Genomic DNA, 24,447 nt, shown 5'->3' on the forward strand with positions numbered 1-24,447 from the left:
CAATCTGTCTCTCATTCACTACAATCTGTCTCTCATTCACTACAATCTCATTCACTACAATCTGTGTCTCATTCACTACAATCTGGTTTCTCATTCACTACAATCTGTCTCTCATTCACTACAATCTCATTCACTACAATCTGTCTCTCATTCACTACAATCTGTCTCTCATTCACTACAATCTGTCTCTCATTCACTACAATCTCATTCACTACAATCTGTGTCTCATTCACTACAATCTGTCTATCATTCACTACAATCTCATTCACTACAATCTGTGTCTCATTCACTACAATCTGTCTCTCATTCACAACAATCTGTCTCTCATTTCATTAAAACAATCTGATGATTCGTTCACTCCGTTGGATTTCATTGCAACTTGGTCAGCATCGCTCACCTCAGGTGCTGCTCCATGACATCTACTCGGTCATGCAGGTCCCTAGTCACATCAGTCTCTTGCCTGAAGGATGGCAGACACATCAACACACACGCACGCACGCAGATACAGATCCCCATGCAGCCATTACAGACTGCTGGAGCAAGTGCTGTCATCGCAGCAGGAGGTAGCCAGCAACACGCACAGACATTGTCTCCCGAGTGGCGACGTTTGCACTTCATACCAGGTGCCCATTTAAGGCTGAGTTAACCTAGGGGATGCCCAGGACCAATTGGCGTATTCGTAACCCGTGTTGGTTCCGAGCGGGAAGTGAACTGGGGTTTGTCGCCAGGCTCGTTGACGTAGTGTGCTAACCACTGCGCCACCGCTCCCCACAACACGTGGGCAAACGCACAAAACATCTCGACCCATCTCTCTCGTGAGAATCACGGCAGATCATGAATCCCTGCCCCTCCCTTCACCCCTGTGCCAGACGACTTGGGATGGCCCAATTCGCTGCTGTAGCCATGGTGATGCCCCTCAGTAGGTTTCTTAACGGCACTTGCTGCGAGCGTGCAGCGTCGTTACCCAGATCCCCGCTGAGGCAGACACTCCAGGATGTCGTAGCAGAGCGACAGCTGGTCGTCGCGCGTGCAGCTGTAGGTGCACTCCAGGGCGACCCTCATGAGCTCGTCGTTGTCCGGAATGATGCGCTGGGAACGCTGCACACATCACCATCATCACCAACATCGTCAGCCTCAGCATGGTCATCGAGCATAGCCATTACCGTAGGTACCATCATCATCGTCATCACCATTATCGTTGTTGTCGCTATCGTCTTGGCCATCATCAATCTCCCCATTGTACAATCACAATCATCCTAAGCATAGCCACTATCACGGCTACCATCGCAATTATCGTTTCATTGTTATCCTTGTTATTACCATCTTCAGCTGCACCGATTTCACCATTATCATCACCACAACCATCACCAATGGTGGTTACCAATGTAATCACTACCTCCCCCCTAATTATAATCAGCCTAATCGCCACCATTACCATCATTAACATCACCATTGTCACGTTAAGAGAATTACCATAACTGCACAGGTCACCACTACAATTGATGTCATCAGGCATTCACCATCATTCCTTTCACATCATTACCATCATCAAAAACACCACCATTGGGAACGTAGTCACCATCATCATGATATCACCACCGTGACGGACAGCATGCTCGCCCATCTGCCTGCGGTTACTGACATTTAAACAACTTTACTGCAGACCCATTTCACAGCAACAATTGCATCAAATAGCAAACTGTTTACACGAAGTGTACGACTATCTTTGAATATCGGCGTGCGGTAAAGGGTTCAACTACAGGCAGCCTGCCGCGTACGTCAGCAGCACTGCTGTGAGCCTGTGGTGGCGCGCGGACTGCCGCGGGAGCGCCTGGGGGCATCGCGTGGCGTTCCGCCCGTGGGGGCTGCTCGCCTGCGGCTTGGAGTGCTGGAAGATCTGCAGCGGAGGCGCGAGGTCGCTCTGGGCCAGGCCCACGAGGTACTCGCGGAGCAGCGGTGCCGCCGCAGAACCGCCGCAAGCCGTCTCCAGGCGCTGCAGGAACGGCACGAGCCAGCGCAGGGCATCCTGCACGTACCGCTCCGCTGGGGACTGGCGCCCGAGCCCACGCACAAACGGGGAAGGAGATAGATCGCACGCACACGTGGATTCGTAACAATTTCCGACGCGCGTTTGTCCTCGGAAGTGTTTAATCGGCAACGTTCGTGACACGTCGCGACCTGCACTAAGAGACGACGTCACACGCGCGCGCACGCTCTCGCTCGCGCACGGCTCAACGAAATGATTCTAATAGTAAAAGCACAAAAATCTAAATTAAAAGGGAAAGGGGAAGCAGAAAACCGCTTGTGTTGCGATCGAAACGTCGTGGGTTTTTTGCTTTTCTATCTACGTGACTTTAACGAAAGAACCAAAAATATGAATTCCTGCAGTCACGAAAGTTTTAAGTCTAAATTTAATCGTAGAACATAACTCCATATGTTGGGTTAGTTGATGTGGTTGGGTAAAGAGTAGGTCCTTCTGCCTCTTCAAAGTTGTTTGGCCAGCGTGGAAGAGTAGGCCAAATACTCTCTAAAGAACAGGAGTCTAGAGCTCGCTTCAAGTACGGAGCAAGAAAACCCTGGCGGTCAGCCCCGGCTCCTCCCGCAGGTGCCCACCTTGCTCATGAGCAGGCGTAGGCGTGCCAGGCTGTGCATGGCCTGCAGGTCGTGCAGGGTCAGCGTGGGGTCGATGTTGGCCTCGTACACCAGCGTGTCGAGCAGCATCAGGTCATCCAGCAGGGGCTCCAGCCCCGGCACCAGCTTCTCCTGGCCCAGCCGCACGAGCGACAGCGCGCTGTCCACCTGGCACGCGCGCACAGGCAGCTCGTGACGACCTTTTATCACTTCACCTGCACCATCACCTCTTGTGTCCTCTCATCTACACAGACTTGTACGGATTCACCTGTCTGTGCCCTCACCTGTACAAATCCATTTGTATAATCACCCCGGTCTCTCCTCCCACCTGTACAGAGGCTTGATTGGTCCCACTCACCTGTACCCACCTGCCTGTCCTTTCACCTGTGCAGACATGCTCACTCTCCCCTCTCGCACGCGTAAAGTAAACGTATATTTGCGCGTGTCCTCCCTCACCTGGCGGGAGAGGCTCTCAATGTCGTGCGCTCGCTGCTGGTACCACTGGGACAGCAGGGCCACGGAGGGATCGCGCGTGCGGAATCGCCGCAGCTCCGGCTGCTCCTCGTACAGGAAGTCGCCCAAGTCCACGCGGCCCACGTCCGCCCCGCTCCTGTCGCCACCATCGAGACCTCAACGTACGCCCCGCGGCTCCACCCGCACACTTGCCCGTGGCGCCAGACAAGGCGGCGGGAACGTAGACGTGCGTCGCGGGGTGCCGGCAGCGCTGGCTTCAACGGAGCTGCGCTGATAACAGCCGCTACCCCGCCATGCCTGCACCATCTCTACCCGTGTCCCCTCGCCTGCCCCACTTCGTCCCGCGTCCTAGTACCTGCACTGCGGGTCCTCGCACCAGTCCGTGTCCCGGTGCCGGCTCTCGTGCAGCGGAACGACGACCAGCTCCCCCTCGTCGTTCTGCCTGTGTGGTGGAACAGCACGAGATGATGTGACACGGGATGTGGTGGTGCCGTGTAGCGGTGTTGGGGGATACAAAGTGGTGTGTGGTGGGTGTTGGTTAGCGTGCAATTGTATTGAGTCAAATGTGGGTGTATAACAGAGTGTGGGTAGCTGTTGCGGTGGGCTATGGGCTCTGCGGTGCTGCTTGGATGCTGTATAAAGAGCTGCCACATGAGTGGAGGAATTTCATCATTCAACGAAGAATTGTATTGAACTGTTTTCTTCTGTGGCTGCCCTCACTTCCTGCCTCCCAAAGGTGGGAAACTCCTGACAAGCCACACTCTGGTTGATCACGATCTCACCAAACCCCGCTATTTGGACTTCTCCTAGGTCAATTCAGCCTTAAATGAGTACCTGGTGCTGTGTGTAAACATCGGCACTGCGGCCGGGCATGGTGCTCGCCACCACACCACCCCTTTTGTGCGCTTTGTCGGCCTTCATAGGCGCTCGCTAACCGCACTTCGGTCTGTTAAGGCTGCACGGGTGACCGTTGCCTTTGTGTTCGTGTATAGACATGCGTACGTGTGTTTGTGTTGGCATGAAGTGCATCGTACTGAGCCTCGGGCAGCAGGTAGCGGTACTCGTGAGGCGACGTGGTCTCCAGGAAATTGGAGAGGATGGGCAGGCGGTGAGTGAGCAGGTCCTCGCTGTGGTAGCGGAAGAGGATCTCGAGGGCCTGCCAGTCACTCTCCTGCACGACCGCACGCAGTGGGCGCCCCCTTCCCGTCATCACCGCAACACTTCCACTGGCCACTCAGGTTGCTGCGATGTGGCAATACTAGGACATCGCGCATGATGTTGGCAAGCTTCTACGCTGTCATGGCGAGCAAACTGAACTTGCAACCCCGATGTCGCCGGTTCGGTTCGATTCAGGATCAACTTTGCTCGTTTTATTTCCTTAAAATAAAGTTATCACTTAACAAACATGAAAATCAAAGGCATTACAATGTTATGGAAAAGCGATATCACGATGATAATCATCACAACAGATTTAATATCGTGAAAAAATATACCACAGCAACCGCAATGGACACCAAATTTGAGGCCGGAACACAAACTGTGAGCTGGTTACCCGAGCGTAGTTCCTGGCCGACAGAACGAGGTTCTGGCTCCTGAAGCTCTTGAAGAACTCGGTGTTGTACCGCTGCTCTGCTGCGTGGGGGCCCCCCAGGATTTCCTGTACGAGATCAGACAGAAGATCAACGCTGGGGGCATGGTAGAGGCAATGCGAGGCACACAGAACATGTGGCCATGAGGACACGGGACAGATACCTAATAATTATAATTACAATACTTATTTACCCTGAAAAGCCACACCGAGACAAAATACTTTTTTCAGGAGGGTCCTGCTACATTGCGATGTTGGGCCAACAGTGATGACATTGTATGTTTTTAGAGGTGGGAAACAGAACGGTGGCCAAATGCAGACCAAGGTAAGCCACCACAGAGGCCCAAGAAGGGGCAGCGTCACCATTCGCCCCGATGACGGGAAGTGCCGGTGCCCGTACCTCGTAGGTGGCGAGGCGGTCCAGGTACGTCAGCAGGCGCAGGCGGCTGCGGCACAGGTCTTTCTGCTCCACCGTCAGCCTGGAACCGCGCAGGGCCGGCGAGAGGGTCAGGCTTGGGGTTCACGTCGGGGTGAGAGAGCGCGTGCAAGGACCAGCGCAGCGTTCTCTTCATCAGCAGTTTAGATCTCAGTCGTAGTCTCAGTATCGTCAACAACAAGCTCTAGAGTTTTCAACAAAGCTTAGTCTGGGTATTGTTTTTTGGTTGCAGTCTACATCTTGGCGACTGAAGCAGTCGATCGTTCGTAAACTCTTTTGGTAGAGAAACGTTGATGTGCAGTTTCCCCCACCCCAATATTATCAGCTAATCAGTGAATGTCGTCAATCTGTGTATATACAGATGCAGTGACATAGAATGGGTCACTAGGGTGTGTAGCGCTGGTTACTGGCAGAGAGGGGGATGTGTGGGTGTAGCAGCCCGGTCTGCCAGCAGGGCACGTGATAGGCCGGAGAAAGGGATGTAGGGCAAGGTGACGGGAGGGGACACGTGAGGTGAAGCCCAGACCCTTCTGGTAGGTTCCAGGAGGCGTGGCCAAGGGCGGAGCCCGGCCACGCTGGAGGGATAAAAGGGAAGCCCCGACTCTGGGTCGGGGCTGTTGTCTGGAATGGAACCCGTCGTGCTTCGTCTTCACCTCCTCGGCGTTGTTGGTCAGGCAGTGTGCCGGCTGTCCTGACCAAGTATAGAGTTATCCCCTGTGATCGCTGGAATAAACGAGAGTGCCTCCTACTGCTGAAGTGATTCACTACACATATACAGCCAATGACCATATTTGGTCTTCCTCGGTGCACTGTAGTCTTTAATAATGTTCCCTAATTCAGATCAGTTTGCATCGTCAGTCAGACTCGGTAAGTCCATCTCATCACAGTCACGGCTCGTCACAGTTATCGCCGCGCTGGATGATTTTTGTTCACCCATGGTCATCGGCGACTGAGATAAAAAAAAAATGCTTTGTTGGAGAATTTCCGTCACAGATTTTACAGACGAAATGAACACGGGAGGTCGATCAACCGCACCTAGTGAAGTTCACCAGCTCCTGCAGCTCCTTCCTGCGCTGCTCCTCCTTCTCCGTCCTCCTCTCGAGCTCCTCCTCAGGGCTCATGTCTTCGTACGGAAACTCCTCGATGTCCACGTCTCCGGCCTCGATGAATCTGCGACATTGGGAGGCACGGCCAATCATAACCATTACCTGCTGCTCTACGAAAGGAGAAGTCGGGACCTGGTGCTTATCGAGGGCCGAATTCGACTCTCAGACGCCACTGGTGTGCCACACATCAATGCACAAGAGTGATAGAATGCACTAAAATTAGAAACATAGTGTTGCTGCCAGGTCAGAAATATTCTCCACTAGTTCCCGATTCGTGCGGTGCAGATGCTTTCAGTGCTGAATACGTATCGGTACAAGACCGTTCTTAAAGTGGCGAGCATCCCGTGGTCACGGTCCGTACGAAACGAGGCTGCTGGTCATGCACCTTCCTGCCCGTGGTCTAAATCGTCACTTACAAAACCTACTGAGCATATCCGTGGGAGTGAGTCCTGAGAGTGTGCAATGTAGGTTTTCACAGCCACTCGTAATCCACATGTGGTTTTCCGAGTTGGACCGCGGCTTGAGCACTCCTTCCATGATTCAAGCTTTCGCCACGTACTCCTGGGGCACCTTCACTTCAGCTTCTTTACCTCTCGAAGCTCAATGGTATATGAGCTGCACGTCACGGCACCTTCTTGCCCGAGGTTGCAGGATCACCATACCGGCGAGCGAGTAGAGAGGAGCAAGTGGCCGACGTACGTACATATGTTCAACTTCTCTCGCACTGTACATAGCCAACCATGCAAATTGGGATGTGCGGACATTCAAGAAGCGTCCGCACGTACCTTCCGTCGTCCCCGCGGCCGATGGCCAGCAGGGCCTCCAGGCCGGTGCCCTTGAGGCCGTATTGCAGCAGCTCCTTGGCGGCATCCACGCTGTCCGCCATCCGCTCCAGACACTCGTGCAGAACCCACGAGCGCTTCTTGATCTTGCTCTGTGGCGTGGCCACACAACGGAGTCTGTTGTCAGGGTCTCGGTTTCTCGGGCACCGAGGTGAGAAGAGCAGTGGTGATGCTGGGTGAGCAACCGTGGGGGTGCAAGTGGAGGTACCAGGTAGTCCTGGATGGAGGCGATGTTGACCGGGGACTTCCTCCACTGTCGTTGGTAAACCAGGTCCGTGTCCAGCCCGTACGCCTGCGCCAGCAGCAGCGCCTCCCCGTACTCCTCGCTGTCAATCTTGGCACGTGGACACGGGGGATACCGGAGGTTGAGCAGACATGCACAGGGGCTCCGAGGCGGCGGTGCGTTGGTGTGGGTTTGGTGTGGTGGTAGGTGATGGCTTGTAGTGGTGCGGTTGATGCGGCGTAGTGTTTCATAGTGTGTGCTGGTGTGGAACAGCATGCGTGTGGTGGTGTGGTGTTGGGTGGTATGGAGTGGGATGTGGTCATGAGTACAATTGTATAAGGCGGTGGAGGTAAGTGTGGAACACTGTGGCCCTGTGTGGTGATTTGGTGGTGTGAGGTGACTTGCTTGGTTGATGCCGGTTCTGGCAGTCTGCGGTGGAATGTGAATATTATGTGTTGCTGTAGGTGGCATGAGCTGTGTTTAGTACTGTGGTGTGGAGTAGTATGTGGCGATATATGTACATAATGTTGTAGTGTCGGTGGTAATGGCTATTGCTGTGTGCAAACTGTAGAATTGTGCGAATACAACAACATAGATAAGAGGCCAAATGTCTTCTCCATATATCTGTCCTTCATAGATTTCCGCATAAAAATAAAAGCATTTTTTACGCAATTCATGAGCCACACGGCCTTCTGGGAGCACATGATTTCAGCAGCATTGGTTCAATACAAGAAAATTCTGGATAGATGTACGGGGCGGACAAATCGTCTGCTGCTCAATTTTGTAGCAGTGCGGGGTCGCGTGCGGTGCTGAACGGACGCCGCACGAACACCGTGTGAATTGCGCAGAGCGGCGCTGCCGTTAGTACAGGGCGATATTGGGCGCACACGGCACTCGCGGCACGGGCGGCACGACCCCCACCTTCCGCTGGTAGAGCTCCTCCGGCGTGGTGGAGCGCAGGCTCACGAGCCGGTACGTCTTGACGAGGTTGCGCGGACGCTTGCGGGGCGGCGCGAAGCGCTCCGACTCGGTGAGGAGGTAGAGGCCGCGGCGGACGACGCGGCCCGAGCGGCCCAGGAGCGAGGCCTCGCCGTCGGCCTCCTCCTCGTCGTTGCTCTCGTCGCCCCCCTCGTCGCGCGCCGGCCCCACCTCGTCCGCGCGTGGCCTCTTCAGGGACACCTGCTTTACTTCGCACTGGCGGCACGACGGGACACGAATTCCCGTCATCGGCAGTGGAGGTAACAGTGGCAGAAGCCGTGTCTAAGTTAGCAAATAAACAACATCGGCCGGCCTACATCAGAGAACAAGAGCAGCCAGCAAAATCGTAGAGAGGGAAACGTGAGCTTCACATTTAAGCTGCTGAAGAAGCTCCCAGCACGTGGAGCGAAATGTCGGACAAAGTAGTGAACAGAACAGAACAGGGCGCAACTCGAAAACACATTAGGAAGTGCTACGCAGCACCATTTTGAAAACTGTGCAGCGATATGTCTTCTGCGTTGATAATCTGAACAGAGTGAGTATTTATGGAGAGCTCGCTCTCTCTGCGAAGTCGGGAGAAGAGTTGGGGATGGAAGTTGCACCTCGAGCGCCAATAAGCCCCCGTTGTGTGCGGCCGTGACGAGTGGCGCCGGCTCGAACCACTCGGCCGACGGGCCCAGGAGGTTGCTGAGGGTGCACGCCGACGAGACGGTGAGCGAGCCCGAGCAGCGGGCCAGGATCAGAGCGCCGTCCGCCCACCAGTTCACATCGGCCAGCGAGCAGAGCCACCACTTGTCTACAGCGGCAGCACACGCATGCTCACGTTGGTACACACACACACACACTTACACAGGCTCACACAAATACAAAGGCTGTTGGGGCAAGAGCTGTTCGAGAGTAGCACTTATGAAGGTTGGCACAACACACGAGGGGGTGGGTGGCCAGCACCACGCCCGGCCGCCTTTGTACACCACAACAGGCACTCATTTTAGGCTGAGTCAATCAAAATAAATCCCAAAACGGTTTCAAATATCATCCGTGACGAATATTAGCTATGGCCAAGAATCGAACTCAGGTCACCAGGATCATAGCGCAGTGCGTGAACCACAGCTCCCCATACTTGTATACAGATGGGTACACACACACGGGAATACACGTGTTACAACAAGCACATTCATAACGTTTCACTTAAACAAGCTCATACACTGACAAATACATGTTCTCGCATTATCAAATGCACAAACCGACCCAGGCTTGCAAGCACTCACATCATCGCATTCTCACAGGAACACGTGCGGACACTCGCTGACTCTCACACACGACTCTTGTTTAATCCCAAGGAACCTTTCGGATGCTACAGATGCAGCTGCACCCACATCGCATGCTCACCCTTCATCTTCCTCTTCCTGTCGACAGAGGTCACCCACTGTGGATTCACCTCGTCGTACCCGGGCTGGAACGACACACGGCGGGCCCACGTTTACACACGGCGACCGGAAAACACCGGCTCACCGCTCCATGCCGCGGAAACCAAGGTTCATCCGGGGCCCGCGAGCACCATGACGTCACGCTCACGAACGTGACGTCCCATTCGCCGAGTTTCCACGCGACTCTCTTGGCTTGCGGGGAACCACGAGATTGTCAATGCCGGAAAAAGCAAATGCGGAACCGCACGTGATTTTCCACGCCAGGCCTGTGGCCAGCACCACCAGCGGCGACGTGCAGACTGACCTGCTGGTCCTGACTCCATGCCTGCTTCAGGCTAAGCGATGGGACCTCCCAGATCGACAGCTTCCCCGAGAAGTGCACGGCCGCCAGCACGGATGCATCCGGAGATAGCGAGAGCTTATAGATTCCGTCCTGTGTCCACGCATGCGCGCACAAACGCACGCACACACGATTAGCATGGAGAGGTCGCTGAGAGCGCGGCGAGCTGGGTGTAAGGGGGATGAGCGATCCACATCGCGGAGTGTCAATCTGGTTTATTTTTTGAAAACCACGTTGCATTACTTAACCCCGAGAAGTCCCATCATTCCCAAGGTCCACGTGCAACATTTGACCAATTTAATCGAGTCACGTCACGGTGCTGCTTCAGGGGGCTAAGACCAGGTCAGAGCACTGAGCCAGCGCCGCTGAGAACCTGGGCTTAAATCTCCGATTAGTCACCCGTGATTAAACGGAACTGAGAAACGTAGCGAGTTGATGTCTAGTAACCAATGATTGCACGCAAAACACAACGTATAAAGTTTAGTTCTCAATTTATTTTATTTAAGCTCTGAGAACTAAACATGACAGATGACTGCTATATGACCATCACTTCTTGCAGTGCACTTATAACAAACCACTGGTGCTCCCTGTGAGTGTGAGTGGGACCCCGGAGGTCACGCGAGCGACTACCTGGTCACGCCCCACCCTGCCCCACCGAGGGAGACCAGGCAGCCGGGTCAGCAGACGGCTCCGATGCAGGCCCTGCGTCACGCGGCACGCACGATTCACGCGCACAGACCTTCACGTCACAACGTTGCTTCGTAGGTCAATGGGTCACAGGGTGAGTGGCGGCAGTGAAGCTCATACGGCGGCAGCAGCTTTGGCTCACCATGCCCAGGTCGTCGCTGATGCTGGTGACCTGCTTGTAGTGGGGGCTGCTCGACAGCACGCGCCACGCAGTGAGCCCGTTCGCTGCTGCCGAGCCGGCCTCGAAATCTCCGCTCTCGCAGCCGCCCACCAGCAGCAGCCTACGGCATTGCGGCGGTACACGGGTAGGTATGGCCACACGTGGAACCGTCATGCATCATGCAACTAATAGCTACACAAGTGTGCGTGGAACTGCCACTCGTATATTCACCCCAAAGGCAGCAGCCAGCAGTGTGTTCGTGTGCGTCACTGGTAGCCCCGGAGGCATGCTGTCGCACCTGTGCGTGTGCTGGTACACCACCGCCGTGATGCCGTGGGGGTAGTGCGAGGTGAAGCTGAACTTGTGGTTTTCTTGGTAGCCCTGGTTCGTGTTGAGGCTGCCAAAGGTCACACACGGCACGGCCGTCACCTTCGCCGCGGAGTCACGGGGATGGCTGCCCCATGGGGCAAAACAGCTACGTGCAGAGGGTGGAGCGCCCAGGGGGCGAGCGGGCGGCTCACCTAACGAGGTAGCTGGTGAGGTGTCCGGCGTAGTTGATGACGAGCAGCTCAGCCGACCACTGGGCACTCGCCGTGTACTCCAAGAAGACGAGCCCTGCCACGGCCAGGCCCAGGTCCCCGGAGCCGCCCGCCGCCTGTGAATGCGGCCATACTCAAGAAGTTCACGACCAACTACACCTACCTGTGCTATGGCGGGGGTAGTGCACTGCGATAGGCAGCAGGGCGATGGCTTCAAGGGTACTGAGCTACGTTCAATCAAGCCATTGGCTTTGGTTAAGGTTTTTTTTTTACACATTTGCTGCGCACTGGCCTATTAGGCCCAAAACATCAACAGCGCTACTTGAGTTGGAATAGATAACAGTTAACACATCTCTTGAATAGAGCAAGGTTACAAGAGCTTGGGGGGGGGGGGAAATGATAAGGGGGGGCACATACGTGATTATACTCAGGTGCAGATTGTGATGGTCATACAATGTCATGGATATGAAGGAGGTAAACTCAGAGGTAGAGACTAGTTTAATAATAACGATGATGATAATACTATCTCGTGATTACAAAGCAGAGTCTCGTCGAGTCTCAATATTCTTTTCATGCAGGGGGCACAGAGGTTATGACAGCAGGGGTAGAGAACGATGTTAAAGCCCACTGCTGTGGACACTGAGGTCACGATATGACCGGTGCCAGCTGGTGTGGCACAGTGCAACGGGTAAGGCGGTGGCGGAGCGAGGGGTGGCACGGACCTGTGAGATGGTGAACAGGTGGGTGCCCATGAGGTCAAAGACATGCACGGTCCCAGAGCTCTCGGCGATCGCCAGCAGTGTGCAGTCGTGGCTCCACGCCACGCGGCGCCACTGCGGGAACGCGTCCCGCGAAACTAGACGGGGCACGCACACGGGGTCGCGAGCGAGGTCACGGCCAAAGTGCATTCGTTCACATCACATCGCGACGGTGCAGCGCCTTTAACTTCCAATGCAGCAGCAGCCGTCGTCAATTGGTTTGGGGTGGGGACCCCAGGTCCAATTCAGATATCAGTCGCCACTGATGTTAGCCGTCCTCCACCCCGATTCCCGAACTCTGATGTGAAGCTTAGGCCCCTCCGTATGGTGTAAGAACACGACACGCAGCTCGTTTGCTCTCGACCACTCGACCTCTCTTGCCTCCATGCGGCGTGAAGAAAGGCCATTGCCCAAAACGAAGTTTTGAGGTTTTTTTGCAAATTGTAAATTTAGGGTGAAGTAAACAAAACTGTCCAATCGAGACTGTGCGATAAAATATACAACACAAATGCTGACGAGGAGAGAATGGGACAAAAAATAATCGCTCCTTGAATTGAATCGCAACAAGCTCATGCTAAGCTACCTTTCTAGATCAACACAGTCGGTCCAGATAAAGACAGAACTGCTATTGAATTGAATTGCGACTTCAATTTATGAAACATTCATCTTTTTTGAGGGAAGTGAATGTTTATATAACTCAAGTCATCATCATCTTATTTTCTATTTATAGAACACATTTGATCAAGGCACTTAACATAACTTAAAAACAGTATAAACAAATGATTAATTTGATGACAGGGCAGTGCAAGGGATGAGGAATGGGTGACCAGGATAAAGGGTAATTAGGGGTTAGGGAAAGGAAGGGGAGGAGAGGGAAGACATGGAGGGGCGGGGCAGGGTAGAGATTGGGCAGAGTCAATCCACTACTGAGTACAATGCTATGGAGAGCTCACAATGCACACACGTGCCGGAGTGCAAGTGTGTGCAGACAGACGCATCAGTGTGTGGCATGTCGCCCCGCACGTACTTGTACATTTTCCGATCGTTGCTGAAAAGTCATCCCTTGCCGACCTGCACACACCGAGTACCGACTTAGTATCCGAGTCTGTTAATATTTTAGAGGCGAGAATGACAGGAGCCCATTACTTGGGGTTTGCTCGAGTGCTTTCACAGCAAGACCTGGCTCCAACCTCACACAACATGCTGAGGCATCTGCCCTCTTGACAATTATATTCCCACACCAAGCCAAAAAGGCTTTATTTCTTAGTTGAATAAACTCATCACATTTAGGTCATCATTGTTAAAATGTGACTTGAAAATATGCAAAGCAAGTTTAATCGTGGTTACGAAGGTTTATATAACCAGATAATAAATTCGGCCGACATGGGTTCTTGTGGAAGATCAACCTGCTCACGCTGGCCATGCAAAGTGTTCACAAGTCACGCGGAGCATGAACAAGAACACAAGTGCCATGACAGGGTGACACCTGTCGGCCGGGAGTGGTAATTACGGTCACGGCTGCATTACATAATAATGCCGAAGATGGGGCCACGTGTAAGGATCGCCTATGTGTAGCTGCGTTACACAATGTATCGCCCAGTGTGCTCTTAATAAAAAAGAAGCCTTCTACTCGACGTGTCTCAGAAGTCGCTGATTACACAAGAAAAGAAGGCATTTAAAATTATCATTAACACAGATGTACAATCTTCTTCTTTCGTATGGCTGATGTGTCTGCGGAGCAACAACCAAGGCAAAATAAGGGTCCTGCATTGGGATGTGTCGTTGTCTCTCTTGTGTAAATGAGTGTTTTACATTTGGGAGGAAACAGGAGTACTCGGAGAAAACACAGGAGGGGAGAGCACTCACAGACAGACAACAAAGATCTCACCGTATGGCCTTAACAGATTGTTAGGGCATGTGCTGTTCACGAGCTCCTATGAAGGCTGACACATTGCCGGCCGCCTTAGTCTCCCCAGTGGTGATGTTTACACATCACACCAGGTACTCGTTTGAGGCTGAGTCGACCTACGGAGGCGCAGAATCGATTCAGATGATTGTCACTGGTGTTGGCCGTGAGCGGGAAGTGAACTCGGGTCACCGTGTTGGTAGCGCAGCGGCGCTAACAGCTGCACTACCACTCACCAAAGACAGACAACACACGCAGTGAAACCCACCGGATCTCGATGCACGCGTCTTGCACGACTGCCAGGAGATTCCCATTGCTGCAGGCCAAAATACAGCACACGTGAGGTTCCAATAACACAACACAAGCCCAACGCCTAGCACACTTAGTTAACTCAGCGCTATGTCACCGGTAACTCGGGGTGACATGGCACTGGTGCTGTATCCTCAGCTGGCAGGAATGGCCTGGTTGCCATTGCTCATGAGACACACAAGGCACAGCTGACTGCCGTAAGTCAGGATGAAGTCCTCTGTTTGGGAGGTGCCGAGCGACGTGATCATGATGTGTGACATGTTGCTCCATGTGCTGGAAGCTTCTTTATGCAGTTCCTCAAGAAGCTTCCAGCCCATAGAGCCGCTGAGTTGTGCGTGTGCCCTGATCAACATAAAAACAACAACAACAGCCCACGCACCTGGAGAGCACGACCTGCCAGTTGACCTGCCGGCTCAGCAGCTGCACCAGCCCCGGCGGCAAGGAGCAGCATGGGGAGGAGCTGGAGGCACCGGGCAGGGAGACGCCACGGTTACGGGATGCTCGGGGTTAACAAACCGCAGTATTCATTTGTGCAGGTGCCGTGCATGCGTTGAAACTTACCTGCAGCGGGCGTACTGCACAACAAGCCAGAGGGGAGCTGTGGAGGGAAATGTTACAAAGTCACTCGATGCCCAAATCCCGTGAATGTGTCGTATCGTGAGGGTTCGCGAGCACGAGTCGTGCCGTACCCGTAAGGGCCGAGGCTGCCTTCTTCGCCAAGCTTTTGTGAGCGATATCCAAGTCCCTGGATCCACGAGGCTGAATAAGGAAAATGACAGAAGCGGCTACGTTTAAACTTTTATATTTTGAAAAATAGTGCTCACTCGCGTTTGAACGTGCACGCTTGCAGGTGAGGGTTAAGATTTAAAAACAAAATACAAATGAATGCAAATAGGACGGGGACCGCACTGTATTCAAAAGTGCAGGCAGCATCACAGTCAGGGTGTACAATCTGAGCATGCAAGGAATCTTTCCACGATGATTGACACAATAAAGGGTTAAGTCCATTGACTGGATGCATTTGTTGCACCATTTCTCCTGTCTTGTTCTATCTCGTGTGTATTATTAGCCACAGATTCATTGACACATCCATAGGAAGCTCTGCCGCCCTTTCGTCAATCCACTGCTGGACGAGGTTATGTGACCACACTTCACCACGCTGCTCGGTCTGGGCGGGGGCCGGGAGCAAAGAGTGGGGAGCACGAACAGCGCCACTGGCCCCTGCTGCACGGCCCTCTGCTGTCTGCGACGCAGCCCTGCAAGTAGCCAACATCGCCGGTTGCTGAGATGGGTCTCCCATCCAAGCACTACAGCACTTAAGAGTATTCCGGCTCAACGCTTCTCAAGCCACTGCAGTCTGACTACAATGGGCGCATTACGAATGATTTGGCAGAAGGAAATCAACAAGTAACTGGCATAAACCTTGAAAACTGTAACCGATGGTGACGAATGATTGCAATGTAAACATCTGTAACTAATTCACTGTTATTTGCTTAGTAACAGAACACGGTTGTCAACACGGCTATAACGCGGGATTTACTTAGAGGCAGATGGTACCGCATTGAGACACGGATCTCTTGAGTTTGGAGTGTGTCGCGAGCCATCAGGTGCTCGATAACAGCACTTGCCCCAACAGTCTGTTCAGGATCTTCGTGGATTTGTCTTTGTGGTGTGAGGTGTTTAGGTGACGACTGACGTGTCTGGTGAGTGGTTTGTGGTGAGCGTTTGGTGTGTATTGTGGTGTGGGGCGTTTGGCCAGCGTGAGGAGAGGTCGTATGTGGTCTGAGATGACCGGTGCCTGAGGCGTAGTGTCTGGTGTAGTGCGAGGTGAGTGTGGCGAGTCAGGTGTGTGATGAGTGCAGAGTGTTTAATGAGTTGTGAAGTAACTTGTATGGAGTCGCGTGTCTGGCGAGTGTTTTGTTTGGTTGAACGTGCAGTGTTGAGTCAAGTGAGGTGAGTGTGGTGAGGAGTGGTGAGGGTGGGTGGTGACGTGTCTGCTCAATGTGGTGGTATGCGGCGAGTGGGGTCTTTGCATGAGGTCTCATGACAGCCGAGTGAGACGAGTTCGAGCTGAGCCTCACTCACCTCTCACTCACTCACCACCACCCTCACCACCACACTCACCTCTCACTCACTCATCATCACACTCACCACCACACTCACCTCTCACTCACCACCACACTCACCACCACACTCACCTCTCACTCACTCACCACCACACTCACCACCACACTCACCTCTCACTCACCACCACACTCACCACCACACTCACCTCTCACTCACCACCACACTCACCACCACACTCACCTCTCACTCACCACCACACTCACCACTACATTCACCTCTCACTCACTCACCACCACCCTCACCACCACACTCACCTCTCACTCACCACCACACTCACCTCTCACTCACCACCACACTCACCTCTCACTCATCATCACACTCACCACCACACTCACCTCTCACTCACTCACCACCACACTCACCACCACACTCACCTCTCACTCACCACCACACTCACCACCACACTCACCTCTCACTCGCCACCACACTCACCACCACACTCACCTCTCACTCACTCATCATCACACTCACCACCACACTCACCTCTCACTCACCACCACACTCACCACCACACTCACCTCTCACTCGCCACCACACTCACCACCACACTCACCTCTCACTCACCATCACACTCACCACCACACTCACCTCTCACTCACCACCACATTCACCACCACACTCACTCACCACCACACTCACCACCAGTTTCACCACCACACTCACCACCATACTCACCTCTCACTCACCACCACACTCACCACCACACTCACCACCACACTCACCACCACACTCACCACCACGCTCACCACCACGCTCACCACCAGACTCACCTCTCACTCACCATCAAACTCACCACCACACTCACCTCTCACTCACCACCACACTCACCACCACACTCACTCACCACCACACTCACCACCACTTTCACCACCACACTCACCACCACACTCACCACCACACTCACTCACCACCACACTCACCACCACACTCACCACCACACTCACCACCACACTCACCTCTCACTCACCACCACACTCACCTCTCACTCACTCATCATCACACTCACCACCACACTCACCTCTCACTCACTCACCACCACACTCACCACCACACTCACCTCTCACTCACCACCACACTCACCACCACACTCACCTCTCACTCGCCACCACACTCACCACCACACTCACCTCTCACTCACTCATCATCACACTCACCACCACACTCACCTCTCACTCACCACCACACTCACCACCACACTCACCTCTCACTCACCTCTCACTCACCACCACACTCACCACAACACTCACCACTACACTCACCACCACACTCACCACCACACTCACCTCTCACTCACCTCTCACTCACCACCACACTCACCACAACACTCACCACCACACTCACCACCACACTCACCTCTCACTCACCACCACACTCACCACCACACTCACCACCACACTCACCACCACACTCACCTCTCACTCGCCACCACACTCACCACCACACTCACCTCTCACTCACCATCACACTCACCACCACACTCACCTCTCACTCACCACCACATTCACCACCACACTCACTCACCACCACACTCACCACCAGTTTCACCACCACACTCACCACCATACTCACCTCTCACTCACCACCACACTCACCACCACACTCACCACCACACTCACCACCACACTCACCTCTCACTCGCCACCACACTCACCACCACACTCACCTCTCACTCACCATCACACTCACCACCACACTCACCTCTCACTCACCACCACATTCACCACCACACTCACTCACCACCACACTCACCACCAGTTTCACCACCACACTCACCACCATACTCACCTCTCACTCACCACCACACTCACCACCACACTCACCACCACACTCACCACCACACTCACCACCACGCTCACCACCACGCTCACCACCAGACTCACCTCTCACTCACCATCAAACTCACCACCACACTCACCTCTCACTCACCACCACACTCACCACCACACTCACTCACCACCACACTCACCACCACTTTCACCACCACACTCACCACCACACTCACCACCACACTCACTCACCACCACACTCACCACCACACTCACCACCACACTCACCACCACACTCACCTCTCACTCACCACCACACTCACCTCTCACTCACTCATCATCACACTCACCACCACACTCACCTCTCACTCACTCACCACCACACTCACCACCACACTCACCTCTCACTCACCACCACACTCACCACCACACTCACCTCTCACTCGCCACCACACTCACCACCACACTCACCTCTCACTCACCACCACACTCACCACCACACTCACCTCTCACTCGCCACCACACTCACCACCACACTCACCTCTCACTCACCTCTCACTCACCACCACACTCACCACAACACTCACCACTACACTCACCACCACACTCACCACCACACTCACCTCTCACTCACCTCTCACTCACCACCACACTCACCACAACACTCACCACCACACTCACCACCACACTCACCTCTCACTCACCACCACACTCACCACCACACTCACCACCACACTCATCACCACACTCACCTCTCACTCACCACCACACTCACCACCACACTCACCTCTCACTCACCACCACACTCACCACCACACTCATCACCACACTCATCACCACACTCACCACCACACTCACCACCTCACTCACTCACCACCACACTCACCACCACCACACTCACCACCACACTCACCACCAAACTTCACAATCCCCCATACTTCACTATTGACGTGTCAGGAACCGCTCTTCACATTTCCCAGCGCCCTTGGGCTCCGAGGTGGTCGAGGCCGCGCACGATTGGTCAAGACGAGCGGCGCGCGGCCTTTAAACGCGACCACGTGACGGAACCGACCAATCAGAGTGCGCGCTTGGAGACTCCTCGCCTAAGCGGTCTATGAACTCAAATGCGGATCTGCAAACGTCCCTGAAAGCGAGTCGCCTCGCGTGACAGCACGGACGAGGGGCCGTGAGGGGGGACCCAGGGGATCGAGGGGACCGAGGGGGATCGAGGGGGTACGAGAGGGGGCGAGGGCACTCACGGCGAGCTCGCTCTCGGGCGGCCACTCGGCGTGGACGAGCAAGTCGTACAGGATGACGTCCTCCCCGGCCTCCATGCTGGCGGCTCTGTCGCGCCTACGGGAGCCGAGACGCACCTTGCCATAAGGGATTTACCAAACGCGAAAAAGCGTGGTCGTGACAGCCACGCGTCTTAGATTGGGTCGTAATGTCGACTACTTAATCGATTGTTGTCGATTGTTCGGTTTCGTCGCTGGGTTGTGGCGCTATTTCTCTAATGCTTTCCTCTAGCTCCTTCACTCATTTAAACAAATTATTTCTTCTAAAAGGTTTCAGTTTGGTGTTTTAACATCTTAACACAGCTGTTTTGTTCCCAGAAAAGGGGAAATCCTATTATCATATTTTGGTACTGGCAAAGGAGGTCCCATGACGCTCATAACTTGCTGACTAATATAATTAATGATAGATTATTATGCGTGCGAATTGATAAATGCGCGAGACGCCAGTTAATCTATGAGCTGATGCAACAATGTATTGGGGACACATTGCGGCATTGTGCTTATACATGTGTCTTGAGGATGCTCCATGGAGCAGTGGATTGACCAAGGCTGACGATGCTGCCCCAGCCGACTCGCAGATGCTCCAGCAGCCGACAGATGGCGCCAGACAACCCTTGGCCCTTGACACTCCTTAAATAAAGTCTCAGGACTTTAAATGCATTGTGCCCGATGTCCACTCAACCCCCAATCAACACGCGAGACGAGGCCAGGAGGGTGACGATGCTGTGGTCTCACATCTCCTGGGTTAAATCTTGACTTAGAGCTTTCGTGACTGCAGGAATTCATATTCTTGGTTCTTTCGGTAAAGTCATGTAGAAGGGATCTACGTGTCTTTACCGAAAGACCCAAAGAATATTTCCTGGGTTGACGAATCAATTTACACAATTGAATAAAATGCACACAATGTGGCCCGTACGGGGATCGAACCCTCGACGTCACCACGCTCTGACCAGCTGAGCGGCCCCACGGGGGCTTCGTCGCCTCGCGTGTCACAGCCTGGCCACTGCTGGGATTGGCGAGAACTATTTCTCGTCGTACTGTTCGTTGTCACCAGCTGACCCTCCAGACTGGATATCTGTGAAAAAGAGCTTCACAGCTCATCGGATTTCTCCTGCTTAAATGAAGATCACGATTCTATACTGTGGGCTTCGTGGTCGGCAGGTGGCAGTGCAGCAAACTCAACAACAATGTTGACTCCACCGCACTTCGTCAAGCGCATGTTGATGTAGAGCAACAGCGGTGATTACACATTGAGGTCAGACTATTGCATCAGGAGTAGGGGGGTGGTGTGTGGACATGGTGACGTCTCCTCCTGCTGCCGCGTATTTGTGAGTCGTTGTGTGTCCCGTGGCTCTGCTCTGGGTGGTGACCGCAGTCTCGCACACTGACGGGGGAGTTTGTGATATTCTATTTGTGCATCATCATCATCATCACTCAGTTTCAGCATCTGCCATGGTTTGTGCGGCGGATCAGGTTTCGGGTTGCCCATATGGTTGACCAGCGTGGTGAAGTACAGAGTCTTAACACCCCTACGGGCCTTGCACCGTGACCCCGGGAGGTTCTCATCCGAGCCGTGGAGCGCACATTGACGCCACTGCCCGCCGCGATCGATATCCGGCAGCGTGACAGGCATGATCAGTGTGTGAGCCTGTGGATGGCTCACAGTGTATGGCTCACATCCACCGGCTCACACACTCACCAACCTCCACCGTGGTGGACAAATGCCCACATCGCGATCCCAACTCGCCGGGACATTCTGCGGCAGGAGAGTGCCGGGCCAGGCAGCAGGAGGCGCCGTCGCCTCAAGGGCGAAGCGAGCGGCGCTCCGCGTGATCTGCGCCGGCGGTGGCAGCGAGAAACCAACGAGTGGCCGGGGCACGTGGCGCCTCCGTGTCACGAGGGGACACGTGTCTGCTGCTGCTGCTGCCAAGTTGACCTTGACTTTCACGGCCCCCGTCTCCCTCCCTCTCTCCCGGGGTGGTGGAAGCACGCGGCGAGGTGACTGTATCGTGGTCGTCACCTGACCCCCCCCCCCTCCACGCTCCCCCGTCACGAGACTCGCAGCGGGGCCCTCCTGCTGCTGCCCCCCCAAGGGTGTTGATGGGGTCACGGGCAACGGGAGCCGAGGCCGCGCTCCAGACGGCGGCGGTGGAGTCAGCCCGGTGACCAAACCGAGATGGCATTGCGAGGAATTTTATATTATTCGTGAAACAAAAACAATCGTGACACCCCCCCCCCCCCCCCCCGGCAGTAGACAACAACTCCACACGTTTGGCAAAAACCCAACAAACATTGAACGTTGCTCCAACGTTGCTCCAAAGGTTCCAGCCATGGGCCAACGTTGGCTCAACGTCGCATGTTGACTGGGAACACCGCCCTTGGTTCACTGACATGCAGGGGGATTCGTCCGTCTTGAGTGTGTTTGTTGAACTTTTTTCGCACCGTACACAGCCAACCGTGATAATCGGGAGCGCGGGGGGAGGACAGCAAAGCAAGCACCTGAAGTTTGATGAACATGACCGCGACGCCGGGATTACCTGTGACCACCTCACCAGGAGTGAGCACGATATCGGAAGCTGAGCACGGTGACAACTGGGTCGAGTGTGACGTGGATAAGGTGGTGGAGGCAGCTGTCGCTTGTCAGCAGAGGGCGGTGCAGCAAACCCCATGGTTTTACTGCACGTGTATGCTCCCACATACAGTATATGCCCCCTCCCTGCCTTTAACAACCCGCACTAACGAGTGTGACACACTCTGTTCAAGTAGCCGGTTCAAGCGGCTCCCTAGAGATTCTGCCACCAGCAGCGGACTGCGAAAGTAATTGTTGGGATCCACACGTGTGGAGTTAAAGTTGTGTTGGTGTTTCACCAACGTCGAGTGGTTCATGATCCGGACCGGCCAAGAGGGACCCCCTCGTGATGTCCCTGGATGGCGGTGGGGAGTGCCTCTCGACCCACCTGGGTGGGCAAAGACACTCCCGTGAGATGACAGAGGGACATGAACAGATCATTAACAATGCAAATCCACAGCTCTGCCTATTGCCCGCAGATTCCTTTTCACTGACGTATTTTGATTTCCGCTAAAATGTACTTTTACGTAATGTATGTGTCTTTTCCCCTGCTAAAATATGTTTTAAATATTTTTCATCTGTCTTTGATCAAATGAATCAGGATGTCGCGCTACCACAACTGGGTCAGCTCCATACGCTTTGTCATATCTCTCACTTTGATCCACTCCGGATTTTTTATTCTTCCAAACATCGGATCCGATTTCGATTTTGAACCAATCCGATGTTCCACACCGCATGGTCACGGATTCAGGCGAAGAAAGCGAAACGCACGAGGCAGAGATCTTTCCCAGAGACCACAGAGATTGTGTCACCCACGCCACATCACACTTTTGTTCCCATCTCATATTAGACCAACAACAACAACAGCAGCCACGGTCATTCCACTGCTGGACGAAGGCCTCATTCTCCAGTCCGCCTCTACCTCTCACGACCTTGCGACGTAATAATCCACCAAGCGACTTCAACATAAATCACGGATTGCTAAGCATATGCCCAACATGCTGAGCAGCCAGCAACAATCAGCACCATTGATGTAATCGCTGCCCCATCTCCTATTATGGACCGACTCTCGTCACGATACACTAGATATAAATACATACGTCGCGTGGCTGTGTGTGTGTGTTTCCTTCCAAGGTCTGCTGGGAGACGCGACCCTGCCCTGCCGTCAGTCGCGCTTGGTCGGCGACCCACTGGGATGTTGCCGATCGACCGCGTTCCCCGCGGCGCACCGGGGATCGGGAATCAGGGCCCCCCAGTGGGCCAGCCCCACCACCACTGCCCCACCTCGCTGCCCCTGCCACGAGACAAACCTTTCCTGGGACCACAGACGCGGCCGTCGCGACTCCTCACGCCTGGCTCAGGTCTGGGGCCGCTAATGACAGAAGCGGCCGCGAGTTATTACAGGGCTCGGCGTCGACTGTCCTCGCTAATTGCGGGGATGTTTCAGTGACCCGAGGAGCGTCTCTGTTTTCGCGTGCGTGGGAAGCGCCCCCATTAACCTGCAAATGAGCGGCGGTTGCGGTGAGAGTGTGGGATAAGCCGATCCTACGTAGCAGAGGCCGCGTGTCTCCCGCGCCACTTCTACAGAAGCCAAACATACAATTGACCTCGCCCCCTGGCCTCCCTCACTGACTGGGTCGCTCCACTGCCCTTGGGGACCCTTGACATGGCAGCTCAGCGGACACGCGGCGAGACGGTGGCGGCGTGCGCTTGCGATGCTGCGCGTCGGAGGCGAGGGTTGGTGGAACCCGTGAAGAGAATGCGCGACTTGCCAATGAAACCTCACAGTGCCAGCAAGTGCGGGTGGCCTGCCAGCGAATTGCCCACGGTGGTCGCTGGGCAGATGACAGAAGGGATTCTTGAAGTTCCCCTCCCAATGTACTGAGAAGAGGAGCTGCCCTGTGGTTATACTGACTCTACATCACGACTGCAGGCGACTGAATCAGATGCTTTGTAGATAATCCTCCGACGCTATCTAGACCCCTAACCCGGGACACATTAACGGGAGAAGTGATTCTAAAATCATGGCCACGCAGGTCGTGACGGCAGTCCAGTGATGGCGCTGCAATGCCACTCACACTGCGGTCGAAGCAGCGGCATCACAAGCCCACTCGAGGACTAGAATCCCCTTGGCTACCAGTGGAGCCCCTGGCAGTGGTTTTAAAGTCTTTTTTGTTACTCTTCCCAAAACAGTTTTAGTTTTTGTTAAGATAAATTTTCATGTAATTTCTGTACTTAATTGTAATTAGCTTTTATCCTGTGGGTGACCCAGGTCGCTGTTGAACG

At 54.1% G+C, this 24,447-nt stretch overlaps 1 protein-coding gene across 1 annotated transcript in view; it reads right to left on the reverse strand.

Annotated features, from left to right (window-relative positions):
• Nucleotides 1-24,447, reverse strand: part of NBAS (NBAS subunit of NRZ tethering complex) — a 50,820-nt gene that overhangs the window by 22,081 nt on the left and 4,292 nt on the right. The window contains exons 4-31 of the mRNA XM_061569313.1: nt 21,340-21,426; nt 19,557-19,670; nt 15,094-15,163; nt 14,966-15,002; nt 14,784-14,864; nt 14,364-14,411; nt 13,217-13,260; nt 12,154-12,287; nt 11,414-11,547; nt 11,191-11,289; nt 10,875-11,013; nt 10,676-10,747; nt 10,010-10,138; nt 9,668-9,731; nt 8,881-9,074; nt 8,222-8,494; nt 7,286-7,411; nt 7,021-7,169; nt 6,165-6,299; nt 5,094-5,172; nt 4,658-4,762; nt 4,140-4,276; nt 3,461-3,547; nt 3,088-3,241; nt 2,614-2,799; nt 1,874-2,050; nt 965-1,098; nt 398-460 (exon numbers count right to left, since the gene is read on the reverse strand). Coding sequence (XP_061425297.1) covers nt 398-460; nt 965-1,098; nt 1,874-2,050; nt 2,614-2,799; nt 3,088-3,241; nt 3,461-3,547; nt 4,140-4,276; nt 4,658-4,762; nt 5,094-5,172; nt 6,165-6,299; nt 7,021-7,169; nt 7,286-7,411; nt 8,222-8,494; nt 8,881-9,074; nt 9,668-9,731; nt 10,010-10,138; nt 10,676-10,747; nt 10,875-11,013; nt 11,191-11,289; nt 11,414-11,547; nt 12,154-12,287; nt 13,217-13,260; nt 14,364-14,411; nt 14,784-14,864; nt 14,966-15,002; nt 15,094-15,163; nt 19,557-19,670; nt 21,340-21,426 — 3,251 coding nt within the window. The remainder of the gene's footprint in view (nt 1-397; nt 461-964; nt 1,099-1,873; nt 2,051-2,613; nt 2,800-3,087; nt 3,242-3,460; nt 3,548-4,139; nt 4,277-4,657; nt 4,763-5,093; nt 5,173-6,164; nt 6,300-7,020; nt 7,170-7,285; nt 7,412-8,221; nt 8,495-8,880; nt 9,075-9,667; nt 9,732-10,009; nt 10,139-10,675; nt 10,748-10,874; nt 11,014-11,190; nt 11,290-11,413; nt 11,548-12,153; nt 12,288-13,216; nt 13,261-14,363; nt 14,412-14,783; nt 14,865-14,965; nt 15,003-15,093; nt 15,164-19,556; nt 19,671-21,339; nt 21,427-24,447) is intronic.

Source organism: Lethenteron reissneri, chromosome 43 (assembly GCF_015708825.2).
Source record: "Lethenteron reissneri isolate LAM-NWPU_2019-01 chromosome 43, ASM1570882v1, whole genome shotgun sequence".
NCBI lineage: Eukaryota > Metazoa > Chordata > Hyperoartia > Petromyzontiformes > Petromyzontidae > Lethenteron > Lethenteron reissneri.